Source organism: Vanessa cardui, chromosome 2 (genome assembly GCF_905220365.1).
Source record: "Vanessa cardui chromosome 2, ilVanCard2.1, whole genome shotgun sequence".
Classification (NCBI taxonomy): domain Eukaryota; kingdom Metazoa; phylum Arthropoda; class Insecta; order Lepidoptera; family Nymphalidae; genus Vanessa; species Vanessa cardui.
Genome location: NC_061124.1, coordinates 1,414,521 through 1,432,951, shown reverse-complemented (window position 1 = coordinate 1,432,951; position 18,431 = coordinate 1,414,521). Strand labels below are relative to the sequence as shown.

Sequence of the window (18,431 nt, the reverse complement as noted above, 5' to 3'; positions counted from 1 at the left end):
CATTTAGGAGAGGATTTGGAACATATTCCACAACCCTGATCCAATGCGTTGGTGGAATGCACTTGTGGCAGAATTTCGATGAAATTAGCACATGCAGGTTTCCTCACGATGTTGTAAGATGCACGCGTTCTAACCACTGGGCCATCTCAGCTCACCTTACTTTGTAATTGTATTATTTTTCTCAAAAGTATTATTAAATAAATTATATATGTCGATTAGAAAATCGGGATTAAATTTGATATGATAACGACAAATTAACTATTTAAAAAATATATATATCAGAAATGTATATATAGAAGAATACGAAATAGGTATATTAGATAATAAAACAAATTATACAACTTGATCCGCATTTATTACAATACACATTAACATAATAATCGCAATAATTACAAAGGAAAATAAATCGTCGCTTCATTAAATAAATTTAATTTTAGTCTCGTGACGAGAGCGCGGCGGCGCGCGGACTAGGGCGGGGTTTGGTGTAATTTAAGCTACACAAGAAACGATTGCCTCGAACATCTTAATTATAATTAAATAATATTTCACATTAGCTTTAAATTATATTTTTTCAAATATCGAATAGTTTCTAATCATCGCAAGCTTAGATGACCTTTTTGTTCCTTTTTTAAATAACGACCTCACTACATACGAGTACAATAATATAACCTTATGAACACAGATAATCAAGTATTTTAAGTTCTTGGCTCTTTTGGTTTATCTGTACTTATTTTTTTTTATAATTAGATAGTTTATCTTTTGCTACTATAATATTTCTATAAAATTAAAATAAAAAAACATTCTCAAATAATACAAATCGAAGCTTGCGACAACTAAACGAATTATAATGATTTCATTATTTTGCGTCAGTATATAATTCGGCCTTTGACTAAAAGTCCACTGGCAGTTAAAATAAAGAAATATACAAGAAAATTAAATAAATTACTTCATTAAGAATGTATTGAATGAGTTTCTTTCTCATCTGACCCTGGCATTCTTTATTTATAATATTCATTTTGTCAATGGTTTACCCAATATTATGTTTGATATAATTTTATAATTGTCGAAAAGAAGTAAATGTTTTTTTTTATATTTCGATCTAAATCATTACAAAACTCATTGAAACATTCTGTTATATTACTATAATTTATAAATAACCGATACAATGATAGATGAACAAAACATAGACATTTATCTGTTTATTTAATTATTACATCTTACCATAGAGAAAATTCAAATTGTATCAATGTTCATATTTCCAAAATAATTTCTCTTAAATATATCACTAAAAATTAGGAAAATAACAAATATTAGCATACATGTAAAACCAAACCTATTATAGACAAATTTACTCTATGGTAATGACGTCATCCGTAGCGATAATTAATTATATATTTGGTAAAAATTGCATGTACAAAACTAACATAAGAAACAGAAGGAAGCTGTAAATATACATTGTGCTATTCATTATGAGAACTTATATATAAAATTCTATTAAACGTCTATAAAATAAAACAGCGCTTAAATATGTCGTTACTTATCGATATAATACACGATATTTACATTGATTTGTCTCTTCAACCGTCTCATAATCGAATAGGAATTAGGGCAGATTCACACTACACTGACGTGTTCAGAGCAAGGCTGTGTATACAGAACGCATCGCGACAGCGTTGTATGTGCTATTATATACAAAAATAAGGCTTGGTCGTCAGCTCGTAGCCACAAAAAAGGTAGCATACGCAATTCTTCCTTGGGATACTAGTTTACAAATTCCCTTAAATATCATTCAGTGGTTTGACCGTGAAATTGTAATTTTTATTTAAAATATTAGTATAGATTTATAACTAATATATACACATCGATGATAAGACAAGACAAGTCAATCTAGTGTGAATCTGCCATTATTTGCCACGGTCGGTGTCTAATTATTACCGACGACAATCGAAGATCGAAGATTACGCGTCACAGCAATGGTTACTGTGCAGCGTGCACATATAAAACATATATATTTACAAAATATATGCTCTCAAAATGTGTATGTTATTCTTAAACAATACCTCTAACATATAGTGTATCTCTCATGTAGATCGCGAACTATGAAAACTGTCAAATTATTTAAAAAAAAAACTAGTTATAAATGTAGCGGAACGACCTGCAAACGAGATCAGTAGGGTCAGCAGATAAGTTACTGAGAGTTTAAAAAAAAAAAATTAGATATACTCGAGAGGATTTTCTCGAATTTTCCTTCAATCTTCGATTGGCGAATCATAATTAGTTTAAAGTTCGATAAATTGACGTTAAGATATACACATCCCGATACATTCTATAGATACATAAATAGCTATGACAACATTGTAACGAAAAGCATCTAATTTCAAAAGTCTATATAGCTAAATCTTTTTCTCAGTTTAATATACATTCTGAATTGGTTTAAGTAACCTTGTGAAATAAAGATTCATAAAAACTTGACAGTTCTTATTCCTTTATATAAGTTTGTTTCATACGGAACAGTCACAAACTTGATTAATTAATGCATTTATTATTTTCATTATTGTCATTAAAATATTGTAATAACATTTTAATTTAACGATTTCACTTCAACATCTACACACTTGTCATTGAATAAAATTTAAAAGTTAAAGCAATCGTTATTGTCTTCACCGTTAAATCTAGATAAACAAACCGTGACGTCACCGACCGCGGCTACGGAACCAAGCGGATACATCTACAACTATCGTACACTCTAAACCGACCTTTATTACCGTCGTGTAAAGCGCAAAATACACAATTCCGATAAATATACACAATTGTACCTAAAAATCTCGCTTCGATAATAATTATTCGCAAACCTTAAATATAATATTTACACAATTCAAATGACTTGAACGTACTTTTTGGTGTTACTACTGCGCTAGATCTATTTCGAGTTTAACGTATATGCAACTCATTTATACAATATTCTCAATATTTACTTTAGCATCTGTTAATATTATTGTTCAAATTTGAATAGAAAATTATAAAGAAAAAGGAAAATTTGTAAATATCACAACACAATAATACTATAACGTCATTCGTGTTGGGAATAAGTAAACTTTGTCTATAATTTAAAAAATAATTCCCATATTTAAATAAATATGCCTGGGAAACGAGCATAAATTACATATTTACGTAATTAGATAATTTAAAAGAGTACATCAAACTGAACACTCGTATTGATTGTCAAATTATAACAATTATTACAATAAATAATTAGTCCATTTACCTGTCGTAAATATGCAAGTATTAGTTAAAAGTAAATTAAATTATTTTTTTTTATATTTTTCTATTCGAAACTTAAATGTAAAAAAAAATTAATATATAATTTTGTACAATATTTCATCGCTGCAACAAATAGCTCACCCGGCCTTCGAAGTTTAAGAGCAAAAATTAAAAAAAGGATTCATTACCCAGCATAGAGATATAAATTTGGAAAGACTATTGTACAATCGCAAGTAGACGCAGGTTGTGGGTTAAACAGTGTATATAGGCTAATAACATCGCACGGGCGGGTAGGGTGTCGGCGGGTGAGGTTTCGCGGGGCGCTAGTCGGCGGGGCGCGGGGGCGGCGCGCGCGGCGGCAGCGGCGACGCCGGCACGCTCCAACTCTCGCTGGTGGCCCATCTGCACGCCGCGTACGATCAACTCATATTATAGCACTCTTTATTTATTCAAAGGGTTGACTTAGGACTATAATCTTCAAAAAGTTGGTAATGCAAATTAAAAATAAAAATATTACTGTTTTTTACAAATATATTGAGCTGAGATGGCCCAGTGGTTAGAACGCGTGCATCTTAACCGATGATTGCGGGTTCAAACCCAGGCAAGCACCACTATATATATATGTGCTTAATTTGTGTTAATAATTCATCTCGTGCTCGGCGGTGAAGGAAAACATCGTGAGGAAACCTGCATGTGTCTAATTTCATCGAAATTCTGCCACATGTGCATTCTACCAACCCGCATTGGAACAGCGTGGTGGAATATGTTCCAAACCCTCTCCTTAATGGCAGAGGAGGCCTTATCCCAGCAGTGGGAAATTTACAGGCTGTTACTTTTTTTTTTACAAATATAGTCTTTTCAGGCTATCTTCTCAAACTAGACTAATTTACTAAATGTAAAATTTAAATTCAGAAAACACCTTAAAAATGCAAATCGATCAACCTGTTGGCAAGTGGTGGAAGGTAATAAGATATGCGATCGACCAATGGGACCTAAGAGGCACGCAGGTTATATAACGCGACGATAACTCACTTGTGGTGCGCGAGGGCGGCGTGCACGGGCTCGCGGCGCGCTGCAACGTGATGCCACTTGACGTACCCGCTGAGGCGGCGCTTCACCAGCCCCGCGAGCGAGTGCAGCCAGCCTACGTCAGCGCTCCGCTATACCGCACGCACGCCCGCTGCCCACTCTCTACTGGGGACCTCTTTGGTTCTTTCCCACATTGCCTATTCTATTTCCCGTGTCCCGTAAATATTTTATTTAAAAAACTTTAAATAGATTTCCTTCAAAGTGCATTTATTGATCGGTAAGTTTTTAGATTGCATATATTAGAGAATTATTCGAAATAGTTTCGCGGTGTGACTCCCGAGTGTAAAAATATTTTTTTTTTTTTGGTTAGTCACTTTATTAAAAATATTTACAAATTACTTTTAGCCATTTGTAATTTATTACTATAAAAAATTATCGTTTATCCTAAAATTTATCTTGTTGATGACCTCACTTGCTTTAAGATTTTATTTGTAACTCGAACAGCACTTTAATTTTTGTAAATACATTGGTAAACTACGTGTCGAACCAAAGAGCTCCCGGTGCCGTACCAAATGCCTGGCTACTGTTACTGAGCGATGAGCGAAGCCGTGATCCGAGTCATGAGATGATGGCAACATATACCCACACCACGCTAGTACACTTGGGTCTTTAGGACATTATATTTTCGACCCGTTCGTTTACACTCGAGATAATTTACCAAGTTACAGTAAGAAAAAACTAAAACTAGGGAATTGAAGACGCTATCATACAATAAATTAAAATAATACCTAATGTGAAAACGAAACGTGAACAAACGGGTCGAGCGATTCCAAAACGTCCACATAGTAAGATAGAGTAAGCGTAACCCGAAGCATCCCTTGCTGTACAATAGCGGGCGTTATTAGCTAGGTGTTAAGGTCGTGTTTAGTGTGGCGAGGCATGTGATAGAGCAGATGGCAGGCGATGTGGGGCGTGACAGCGGCAAAGCACAGGAGATGAGGACACGAGTATTTGAATCTTACATTGAAATACTATCTAGCTTATTCCGATCACACAACGAGGGCAGGCACACAAACCTTACTTATACATATTATTTACTTAAACAGACAGAAGGTGATCAATATATTACATTAAAATTTTCAATTTGACATTCAAACGCCATTCATTTCACGATTCCAAAATTAAATACCACAGATTATGTAAAATTTCAACCAATCATATCATATAAATGGACATTTCATTCGTCTTCACTCGTCCTGCGATTGGAATAGCCCACGTTATACTACAAGTAGAACTAAACTTGTGACATTTATGTATTCAAATACTCATGCACTACAAAATACAACAATTTACACAGATATTTCGAAAATACATAGTTCTCAGATAGCAGAAACGGTTCGAATCGCCGTAAGGGAACGGCAACGTATTTTGGAGGTGGACAGATGTTGCCGGTCCGTCACGGCGTCCGGGAGATCGTGGACAAGAACGATACGTTTATTTAGCAATAAGTATCTTAAGCGGTGTTAGTTAGCTTACAGTACTAGCCTCTTGTACTAGATATTTACCGAAGATTACATTACGCAGATATAATTATCATTAAATATTCCAATTCTAAATTATTTATCGACGAATGCTCGACATTTTTTGGTATTTTATTTATTTAAAATGGGGATAGACTAGAAAATGGCTAACTTATGGTAAATGGTCAACACCACCCTTATATATTGGCTCTGATATATATAGGGACTAAGATGCGATGTCCCTTTTGCCTGTTACACTAGTTCAACCTTCAATACCGAGTATTGCTGTACCGAATGATTAGCGGTAGAATGTGATGAGTGGGAGTACCTACCCAGCACTTACCAGAAGTACGCCCACCAAGTAATTTGGGCACCATATTTGTCATCAAAAAGCGGACGAATCGAAATCAACAACTTGTCGAGCATTCCTCGAAAACTATCGTCAACCAAACCGGAATATTTAACAACAACAACAGGAAAACTAACGGTTTATTTAGTGATAACACATAATCAGCTATATCTCTTAGCAGTCCGCCAACCTCGGTGTGTACATTTGAATTATTATTAATATAGATTTCAGCCATATTGTAATTGTTTAATATGGCGTAAGCGTAACCGCGAAGCACTAAGCGATCATTTCATCTGTATCCAGCCCTAGTAACATAAACACAATGATAGGATACCGTGAAACAGATATGTGGATATGGTAATGGCGAATTGATTGTATGGGGACTGGCTCGTATGTTTATGTACACTTGTAGAGCGTGGCATGTCTGATATAATATACTCGAAGATCGAAGTGATCGGAGATAACGATGGATGTGTGATAAATACAAACATAACAATAACAATGTATTTGTATTGAAATAAACAAAAATTATAACAAAATTCCGATGTATACATTCTAAAGCCAATTGTGCAATTAGTTTAATTATTCGAACAAGACCCACAACACTTATGGACAAAAATTTGGAATAGACCTCTGAGTGTACATATACTTTTGGTACATACAATCATTTCCCATGGACAAAATGGCGTAGAGTGGCAAGCGCAGCATTTCGTTACACCAATTAGTTACACGTCTCTTATAGGCTGGCTGCCCTCCAAAAAATATACACAAAACATGTAAAAGAACATAGAAACAAATTAAAAATATATAATTTGTCCGACTGTAAGACACTTTTGTGATATCGTTATTAATCAATCGACGGGGGGAAAATAACGTTATTTTTCTAATGATGCTGAAATTATTGTATTCGATCTCCAACTATAGAATTACTATTTATTTACAAATGTTAAATATGATTCATTCGATTTCTGTCACTTAGTTTAGTTAAAGTAAAGAATCAGCGTCATTATCAATAAATAACGTTATTTTTCGCCAGAATGGCGATTCACTTGAACACTTACAAGTGTGTGCGTTGCAGTATCAGTGAAACTTTAATTTTATAACGTTACGTATACAAACTTAGTTCCAAAATTGAAATTTTACCAAAATCACTTAAAAAAAAAAAAAAGTATGGCATCGTGTTACAAAATTATTATAAAGGTAATGTTATTTTAGAACAAAAAAAAACGTGATTTATTAAATTATGCTTTTGATTAACGAATATGATAATCACGTATAGATCCAAGGCCTGCCCCTCCAACGTTAAATAATCGGCGAAATAACAAAATCAACTAAACACAAATGATTTAACTTGTACTTTTTAGTCACTCACTCATACTAATGCCATTACAATTTAACGTGAAGGAGCGCGCTTGTGTGAGTGAATAAATCTCTATGCTTGTGTGTCTAAGATTATTATGTATTCTAGGGATAAGAAACATTAATGACAGTACGTGATAGTAGATCATTAATAAAATTAAAAATGTATTTTATATTTGAAATAACTCTTTCAATATTTTGAAATTTGAACAAAAATCATTCCATCATTCAGCGTCAACTAAGGACATTTAATTTACATTAAATGTTAATTTTAATGAAACTACTGTTGTCATATCTTCAATGAACATGCTTAATGGTATTTTAATATATTTTTTGCTAAACCATTATGAATTAAAAAAGCGTAAATATAATATATTACTTTTATTGGTGACGTAGCTCCGCATGGCTGGAGAAACAAACACTTGTATTTAGTGAAAATTCTCACTGTACTTGTCCATATCCATCTTAACATTCAACAGTGGCTTAGAATACTTGTATATATACGTACGATGTAAGAAATAACACATTCGTATGTTTGACTATATATAGTAATACTTATTAAGTGGAGCACCCTGTATAAGACTAGGATCACGTTTGTGACTTGTAACCTTCTAGTGTCTAAACAGATTATACATGTATCACCAGTGTACATATAGGAACGCATTCTTCACTACGTGTATTAGTTTACTGTTGGAATGTAAGGGACACAACTTAGACGCAGCATCGTCAAAATCCGTAAAACCGATTACTGCCGATTTATACAACCAATAGAAACAGCTCCCTATCGCATTCGACGCTAGTCGTCGCTATAGATTCTCGCGTCAGTTCAAACCGAGAAAGCAAATTGAAGAATATATTATGTCATATGATACCAAAAGTTATTACGTGTGTAAAGATCATATTCACATAAGAAATAAATACTGATAATTTGGGAGAGCGTTATCAATTCGGATGTGATCGGTTGTACGTATGTTGTGGATGGTTCGTGTGAGTAGCGTGGTCGTGGTGGGCGGCACTCACCCTGGTCGTCGTGCAGCAGCTTGGAGGGCGCGGCGGGCGGCGCGTCGGCGCGGTAGCCGTTGCGCAGCTCCGCGCGCGTCAGGCTCTGGCTGCGCCCCTCCGATAACCTGACAAGAGACCATTTATAAATACTACCCTCATACGTCACACTGTAACCTTCGAGGTATGAAACGACGCAGTTTCATCAACGCATTACGTATTCAAGTAGTGTGTTCATGGGTACGCCACTCCGTAGTCTCGGGTTCGATTCCCGGTAGTCAATGAAGAAAAAGTTCGTTAGTTTTCCTGTACGTTTGTGGTATCGTCGTTACTTCTGATTTTCCATAACATGAGTGCTTTAGCTACTTATATTGGGATCAGAGTAATGTATGTGATGTTGTCAAATATTTATTTATTAATCTGTTATTTATTTATAATCTCTACCGCTTTAATATATAAGCGGAACATCTAAGTCATAATTCGCACATATTACAAATTACTTACTAACCACTTCAAAACAAATTTCCAATTTAAAACGATCATATGTATGAACTATTTCCAGGATATTTCTAAGGTCCTCACCTATCGTTGCTGAGCAGTAAAGGCGAGGGCGGCAGTAGCCGGTCGTGGAGCGGCGGCGGCTCGAGCTCCATGGTGCCGTTAGCTGGAATATCAAGATAAACACATTTATCACTGTTATATTATAAACTAGCGATCCGCACCGGCTTCGCACGGGTGCAATACTTATACTAAATATACTACAGAATTTGTTTATTATATTATCATATTGCAAACTTCTAAAATGATCAGTGTTACTTAAATATAGCGTCTATGTATTATATACAAAGCCCTTCCTCTTGAATCGCTCTATCTATTAAAAATAACTGCATTAAAATCCGTTGCGTAGTTTTAAAGACTTAAGCGACAAAGGGACATAGGGACAGAAAAAGCGACTTTGTTTTATACTATGTAAAGATTAAGTAATAGTTTATAAAAGCAATTATTAACTGCTATTTTAGAATATTGAAGGTTTGTTTATTGTTACTCCTCGTTCCGTTGGAATGGATTCCCAGGCTAACAAAATTAATAGTTACTCTTTCTTATCAATTAAACTTGAATATATATGTATCTAATACATCATTTATAAACCCTCTGCTAACACAGACCTTATACTTTAGTGGTGTTATATAACATTATATAACAAGACCATAGATTTTGGATGATTATTCGAGTGGTGACATATATGACGGCGGTACCTTCATGCGTGAGTAGATGTCGGGTCCTCGGCGGCGGTTCGGGCGAGCGACCCGTACTGTGCTCGCGACTGAGGCTGGGAACACATATCATTTTCATTCATTCAAAATCATATTCAAAATATTATATGTTGTGGAAATGAAATCAAGGAAATTGCCTTTTTATAATATCCACGAAGTATTAACTCTATCCTTAGACAGTGGTAGTTAGGTAGTAAGTGTAAAATGTAACTTCAATCTTAAATGTAACTTCAAACATTGGTTTTAAAGTTACTTTATATTTTACTCTTACCGGTATTTATAAACTCATCAGACATACTCGCTTAGTCTGTTTCAACTGTAAAGTTATATATGTAAATGAATATAGCTCACCTCCGATGTCTCGGCGTCGAATGCAAGTCGACCCTGGACTTCCGTTGCTGACTTTGGTGATAGAATCTTTGTAATACTATAGGGCTCGTGTTACCCGAACTCTGTACAGAAAATATAACGATAAAATTAATTTTAAATCAATCTAAAATTGAGTGGTAGTATTTCTCTTTATGTAAAATATTGCTTTTAATTTTTCTCTAGTTGAAGAAAATTTATTAAAAATATAAGCCCAGTTACAAAATCAGTTATAGTTAAAAGTGATAGGTTAGGATACATAGGTTCAGAAGATTTACGGGAACGGATATCACACATATAGTCTATTCGAACGGGAAGAGGAGAAAAGGTAAATAAACAACTTTGACCTTGAATTGATATGTCATTTGCGTTCGACTAGTAAGGTGAAAATAATTGAATGAATGGGTAATTAATGCTAAACAACGATATATTTTTTTTTGATTTTAAATGTAATTTTCCGTTTAAACAAAGTCAGGTCGTAATAAAAAACTTCAGAGAATTTCGAATATGCATCCGTGCACATGATACGAAAGATGAGAGACGAATGTCTTTCTTAACATTGTATTATTTTCAAAACTATAAAATTGCTATGCACAAAACTGATCTACATTTCGAGATAAGAGACTATTTTTAAGTAAAATAATTCTTTTAACATTTTTGGTAAAAATATTATTTTTATGTAAAAACCTTACTGTATAAAAATAACTTATTACAACCAATTAAATAAATATATTTAAAAAAAATATCTATAATGAATTTTAAAACTAAAATAATATATTTTTTATCTGTATAAATTCATTCGTCTACATTCGTTTAGCGAACATGCCTAGATGAGGCCTCTATTTTTAATGTTCGTCATCGAGAAATGGCGTCTTGAATGTCGACAAAACTGTTTTCGTTACTTTGGAAGTGAAATTAAAGTGGATCTATGTAGTTTAGTGAAATATTGTTGTATTACAAATGAAGATATATTAATCAAGTACTGTTTGTAGTTAATCTTATAGTGGAATTATCAACAAAACACTTGTGATATTGAAAAATACGGCATGTTTTTAACCGACATCAAAAAAAAGGAGGAGTTTCTCAATTCGTCGGGGCCTTTTTTTTTTTTTTTTTTTTTTTTATGTATGTTACCGAATTACTCGAAGATGGCTGGGCCGATTTTGACAATTCTTTTTTTGTTTGAAAGGGCATGTTTTACAGGTGGTTCCATTGTTAGGAGATCAGGATCTGATGATGGGATCCTGGAGAAATCGAGGGAACTCCTCAAATTTTATAGGCACACCTATAGTGATTTCGGTTTTATTCAAAGTGCCTTGGTCATATGCTCACGAAAAGTGACATTTGATGAAGTAGAACTGATGATGAAGACCACAACTGGTAATCAGAACCTATTAGTAAGTAACTATTTTACGGGTTTAGTTCTATTTCTTTAAGATAGTCGTCAAGCAATTGATGTTAGTAAACATGCCTATGATGAAATCTAGCTAATGGTGGACTACCAGGAGAACTCCTCAATGATTAACGGCATTGCATCGGAAAAATGGTATTGTCTAATTGGCAATGAGCAGTTAACATTAGGCTATTGTATCTTAGGTAACGCTTAATTTGAGTTGCAGTCCACATCGTATTGAAACTGCGTTGAGTTATGTTCAGAGTCGAAAGCCAAATAATGGGATTCTTTATGAACAACTATTATATATAAGAATAAGAATGTTTACCAATTGTAATTATAAATAACAAAACAACACTGAAAAGCAGTAAATAAATTTTTATAAATAAAAAAAAACCGCCTTCAAAAATGAACTAAAAAGAAAAAAATAATCAGTTACATCCGTATCCAATTTACGATTTTTTAATCACCTTTTGAAGTCGGTGCCAACAAAGTAAATAAATTCCTATATTGAAATCATTTAATTTGTATCGATAGTAAGGTTTGTCTAATGGTGTCATCTATACAATAAATAGATTTAGTTTTTGTATGTATGTATTATGTATTATGTACCTATATTAGCAATGATGGCACCGACTTTGAGAGGTGATTAAAAAATCGTAAATTGGATACGGATGTAACTGATTATTTTTTTCTTTTTAGTTCATTTTTGAAGGCGGTTTTTTTGAATGTTTCCTTTTGTCATTGGAATGGACTATACATATATGTATGCATATGTGTTACTAGTATAATCGTAACCTAGCTAGGTTCAACGTCCCATTCAAACCATGGCAACCGAGACCCCAGAGAATTTAACCGAAGGTATTTATGTAAGTTTTGGAATTTACGTGAACATTAACAAAGTTTTCATATGCTGAATTAGGGCTTATATATAGGTTTTGTCAGGGCGTCACGGTAGCGTGCGTAAGCGATCCCAGTGGCGCCCGCCGAAAGACGGAGAGGGTACCGCCGGTAACGCTGGGTTTCTGCTACTAGAGTTCCGGGGAGTCCTCACTCCCCCCCCCCCACTTTCCATCATGTGGCGGAAGAGCGTAATGTGTTTTTCCAACGACAAAAAAGAGCTTATATATAGGTATGCAGAGTGTACGCACGGCGGGCGAGGCGCGCCAGCGGGTGTCGGCCGACACGCGGCGCGCGGGCGCGGGCGGCGGCGACGCGCACGCGTCGATCGTCCTGCACAGGACACACACATGCATATAAATTAACGAGACACAAATCATAACTCCTCATTGAAAACACAAAAACAAATCAAATTACACTTAATAACAAGCTTTTACAAATAGTTTTAAAATTTACAAACTATTATTCATTTTTAATTTAATGCATTTCACTCAGTTACAAATAATATAATACCTGCGTCTCGGGTACGGCGAGTGATTCGACAGGTCGGCTTCGAGGCTCGCAGGTTGCGAACTGCTGCCGCCCGGGTTCGCTGTCGTCGCCCACCAAGCTCTACGGGCCGACAATATTATATTAGATTACACCGACTGCCGCCTCCAAGACGAACATAAGAACAATTAGGAGTTGATATTGGCACTGAAACCGCACAACAAATAGTCTACCTAGCCGAAATATGAACTTGACAAGATTTTGAATAAATTATTATTAAGGCTAATATATTAAAAAAATCTTTAGTAGAATCGTATTGAAATATGTCACTTCTAGTTAGTTAGCAAATAATATATATGTCACCGTAAGATTACAAAATTCGTTAAATTACAATCTGTCGAGACAGATTGTAAACTTTTGAAATATTGTGAAATGGAAATATGATTATAATTGAACGTTTTATTTTACTTACGATGACATATTATACAAAAATAGAGACATTATTTCAATCAACATCGAAATAAATGAGATATAAAATAATGAGTGCGAGCGTCAGACCGCGCGGGAGTGGGCGTGGCCTGGTCGGGCGTCCAGTGCGCGGCGGCGTGGCTGCGCGCGGGCTGCGGCGTGGGCGGCGCGTGCGGCGCGTCGGGCGCGCGCGGCGCCGACAGCGACGCGTACCACGCGCCCACCGACACCGAGTTGCGCGCCGACTTCACCACGAACGGGTGCTCCAGCAGCTTCACGTACTTCGGACGCTGACGGTAGTTCTTCGTTAGGCTGGAACGGACATAATACAGACTTTAATATTTTTATATTTATAAACGAATGATTATCTCATATCATAATTTAAATTGTATTATTACATTTAATATCATAAAATAATAAATTATTTTAATAGTCATGTCTTACCATTGGGATACAAAAGATTTGAACTCAGGAGTGAATTCGGTATCCTCTGGTAACTGTGGCGGGTCATCCGCTATTACCTAAAAAATTTAAAACGAATGATTAAATTATTTAATTACCCATAATCATAATCCAGTCATAAACAGTGTTTTAATCAATTTAAGAAATAAGCAAATGGGATTATTATGTTAAGAGGTCACCTTCCACAGATAATTTCGTATGAAGTATAAACTACTTCACCCCCCTCCCATAAACGCTATCATTCATTAGCTCAACTATATCATGAGCACACTGACACACTGTCTCTTTACACCAGATGTTTTTGTTTTCATTGGTTCAAACAGCACACGGAATCAAGGCTTATAATAAATGATAAATTATATAAAGAGCATAGCAACCATAATGCTCACCACCATCTGAGCAAAATAATTGCTGAAAATACAATGAAATTATCCATGTTGCCGAATAAGAGTCAAATACTCACCCTGGTTAGCACCTCAAAGTCGTTCTGGCAGTCTCTGTAAGGGAAGACTCCGGTGGCGAGCTCCACCAGCGAGATGCCGAGCGACCACACGTCCGCTCGGATGTCGTAGTCTGGCCGGCTCGGGTCCGGCGGGTCTATCCGCTCGGGCTGTGAGAGTATACAATTCAATCATATAGATATTGTTTCGCAATGCAGTCCATACAATCTTTATTCATATTTACTTAAAAATTACAAAATTTCTTTGATGACTCCGTTTGATCAAATTAAAGTGGCCCTACTTAAGTTTGACATGATACAAATTATTGTGTGAGTATTCTTTGATCAAGCCAAAAGATATATTATAATAAGGCATGCTTGACACACAAAAAGTTTGGAAACCACTGCACTATCTATATTTATTGAGTAAAGCGATTGTCATTTGTCAACTGACAGCCATGTACGCGGCGCAGCCCGCACTGCGCGTCTTGGCCTTGGAGTCAACGAGGCGGCCGCTGATGCCGAAGTCGCACAGCTTGACGTTCCCGCGCTCGTCCAGCAGGATGTTGCTCGGTTTCACGTCGCGGTGGATCACGCCGTGCGTGTCCTTCAGGTACGATAGCGCGTTTACCGTCTGAAATATTCATAACAAGACACATATATTACTGGTTCAATACAAGTCCGCAAACGGTGATTATAGGTCAATATTAGCAACGATTCAAAAGTAAATATTACGTTTCGGCCGAGGTGACAACTTATCAGCAGGTAGGTTTATTATTGACTTGGCAAAATTCATATGTACTTCTTTAGGCTTACAATTAATATATTTTTTTACTCTTGTAATACATTGGTTATTCACTTTTGCAACAAAGTGTATCAACAGATTTAATTTTATTTAATTATATTAAATTACATAACAACATGAAATTTAATAATTATTAAAATTCTTGAAATATACATTAAATTTAAGTGCATACCGCCACGGTGACTTTTCCGAGTATTGCTTCAGGTATGGGCGCTCCTAGCCTCTTCAACAATTTGTCAAAGCAAGAAGCCATCAGCTCCATACAAATCCATACATCTGCATCTGTCACGAAACAGCCGAGACACCGAACAATGTAAGGACAGTCATGTGATCTGACCACCACATCCAGATCCATTAGAATACGTTTGGTTTCCTCTGAATTGCCGGAACGACGCATTTGCTGAAACACAATATTCATGCCATCAAAAATCATATTATAAGGAAGTATTACTATTAAAACCAATCACACTCACAATCAACACTGTAATCATTTTATATCTATTGTTAGTTAAGATCACTTTTGTTCTGGTAAATAAAATATCTAATGTTGTCTTAAATTTTCGCGATTATTACACATTGGAATAAAAATAGTTATAACGGATTTGAATCGCGTATATTAATTATTTTTGACATCCCGACGTTTCGAGCACTTTACAGCGTTAGTGGTCACAGGTAGACTGGTCTAAAGTGCTTGAAACATCGAAATGTCAAAAATAATTAACATATACGATTCAAATGCGTTGTAACTAGTTTTATTCCATTAAAATATCTAGTAATATAATTCACCTTGACTGCAATAACTGCTCCCGAAGACTTGTGCAACATCTTCACTACATGACCACAGGTCCCACTGCCTAATTCACCGAGTTGTTGGAGGTCATCTATGTGAGACCTGTACTCAACGCCATCAACATTCAGCTTTCCACTCACCTATTGGACAAAAATAAAACATACATATTTAAGTACTTAAAATTTTATAATGCATATCAATGTTAATAAATTATATAATTAGTACTGTACTTAATAATTCAAAAATAAATCTACTGTTACTACTACTATCTATGTTACAAAACATTTACAGATTTATCAACCTTAAAATATGTTTCTTAAATAAAATCATTAGATACTAAGAGTTAATTCCAACTTTGTAGCAGTAAAATTCATAAAGAATATCAGATCAATCCATTTTATGTCAAATGTAGTTTATTTGGCTTTTTCCTGTTGTAATTGGAATATTCTATAGAAAGGGAACTTTTATAAATAGTCTAGAACAATTCTAGACTCTAGAGCTAATCAGTTATTTTTCTTAAAGTTATTGCAATTTACAACCATTTACAAATACAGATACCAAATACAACTAATTAAATGATGATATATATATATCCTAAATATTTATATTAATATATATTTGTATGATTACATTTATCATTACATTATTACTTTGACACTCTCCAATTTATACCAGACTATGTAGCCATTCTCTAGGTCTATTACAAAAACAAGAATATTTAGTAAAAAAACTCCTAAAATTTGTTATAACTTCTATGTACCTTGTATACTTCTCGCATTCTATATTCAGTATCTGTAGCTTGTGGAGATCTAGGTGGGAACGGTGGTATATCTCTTGAGGAAAACATTGCCGCTGTAAAATAGAAAAACAATTAATTATTATCAATAACAGAAACATCATTAATTTTACACATGACAATTTCATTGAAATATAATATTGATCAAGACTTGAGAGTAAATCAATTCAACGAACCATTGGTGACCAACTCTCTGAAAGCCAATTATTGCCAATGAAAAGTATTCTTCCCTTGTATGTTATTAAATCTATTGGCAGAAGAAAATTTGAATGAAGAATATTTCAGCTTTTATTTTAACAAGGCTAGAAAATAGTTATTTGCTTCTATATGACTAAAATCAATGCAAAGTGATGAAATTTCTACTGCCAGTCAAGCTGCCAAATATGATGAAAGTCATTAGAATATAACATAATGAGTGATTTATGCTGCTTTGCTAATGTTCAGTATAACCAATGATAACAATTCAAATTATAGCACATTATTTAATGCAAGTATTCTTGTAAATAGAGATTACAATAAAAAATATCTCAAACTATTATTGCTATTATTTAATTATACTTCTTTAAATTGACATAGGTTTTTATTCAATGTCAGAATAAAGATTCTGAATTATGATATATTTTTTGGTATATAATAAATACAAAGAAATGTAGTAAAAATGAAATTTTTTTTGTAGGATCACAACAACATTCATGGTAACAATTTTACATATAATTTAAGACAGTTTTAAGTTAAAATTTTTAGCCTCATTTATTATCAAATTTATATTTTATACAAGAAATAAATAAGATAAAATTGGTATTTCCTTCATATTGAAAAGTGAATGTTATACAAATAACATTCTTAACATATTATATATTTCAAGCTACAAAATAAAAGTTCAGTACTAGATATACGGATGAATATTTTAACAGATTATAGTCGTAAAATTTAACAACATCTAGTATAACCTTTTCGTAGGTGATTGCTTGGTAAAACTAAGCAAAACAATTTGTTTTGATTAGAGACGGTTGGCAAATAATATCAAAATTACGTTAAAAGACAAATACCGATTATATTGTATTTATATTAAATACTTACGGGGTCTAGGTCTTCGTGTATTCCCAGTCTTGGGAGCCCCAAGTGCACCTTGATTGTGGAGACCCTCTCTTCGAATACGCAATTCATTTTCGAAGCGTTCTTGCAAACCTTTTAATCTACCTTCAATATTTGACATTATTAAGACTAAAATTATTCACTAATCACATCTAAACACTTATTGCTAAACATCTATTATAATTATTTACACAAAAATTAAAGTCAAAAAGCTGCAGTCCAAAGATTTCTTTTTTCCATCAAACTCTATCAGTCTATCTTGCATTCAGTCTTTTATTATCTTCATATCTCAGGCATATCGTTCAGTCAAATTGTCATTCATTCTTACAGATAAGTAATAAAATCCAAAATTTGAAAAATATTACTTTTTGTGACTTTCTTTATTTAATTTGTCTACATAATACAATTGGATTATTGAAAAAATGATAATACTTTTTTATTTAATGTCAACATCACTGTTGTTGAAATAGGATGTGTATAGAAAATTGATATTTAATTTGTATATAAAAAAAAAAACTGGCACTTACTTGTAGTGTTGCAACTTACAAATTATAATGCTGTTCATGAACGAAATTACCTTTCATTCAACTTGATTTTTAATTCATTTCTCGACTCTCGTTTTGCCTTTTGCTAAGTA

At 34.2% G+C, this 18,431-nt stretch overlaps 1 protein-coding gene across 8 annotated transcripts; it reads right to left on the bottom strand.

The window, feature by feature from the left end:
* Positions 1 to 336: 336 nt before the first annotated feature.
* LOC124535653 (dual specificity mitogen-activated protein kinase kinase 7-like) lies at positions 337 to 17,929 on the bottom strand. Of its 8 annotated transcripts, none has more exons than XR_006966822.1 (17): positions 17,780 to 17,929; positions 16,664 to 16,755; positions 15,900 to 16,043; positions 15,286 to 15,513; positions 14,763 to 14,942; positions 14,333 to 14,479; positions 13,852 to 13,928; positions 13,498 to 13,719; positions 12,964 to 13,062; positions 12,702 to 12,783; positions 10,143 to 10,243; positions 9,774 to 9,847; positions 9,100 to 9,181; positions 8,539 to 8,645; positions 7,898 to 7,924; positions 4,294 to 6,906; positions 337 to 3,663 (listed from the first exon to the last, which is right to left on the bottom strand). XR_006966822.1 is itself a non-coding variant. In XM_047111941.1 (17 exons), the coding sequence occupies exons 1-17, from the start codon at positions 17,913 to 17,915 to the stop codon at positions 3,585 to 3,587; spliced, it is 1,989 nt and encodes a 662-aa protein (XP_046967897.1). In that variant the 5' UTR covers positions 17,916 to 17,929; the 3' UTR covers positions 337 to 3,584. The 8 variants fall into 8 exon arrangements, 3 of the variants coding, with proteins under 3 accessions (XP_046967897.1, XP_046967905.1, XP_046967912.1); XR_006966826.1 differs by lacking the exon at positions 7,898 to 7,924 and having other exon boundaries at positions 4,294 to 6,464; positions 6,822 to 6,906; XM_047111941.1 differs by having other exon boundaries at positions 4,294 to 4,405.
* Positions 17,930 to 18,431: the final 502 nt, after the last annotated feature.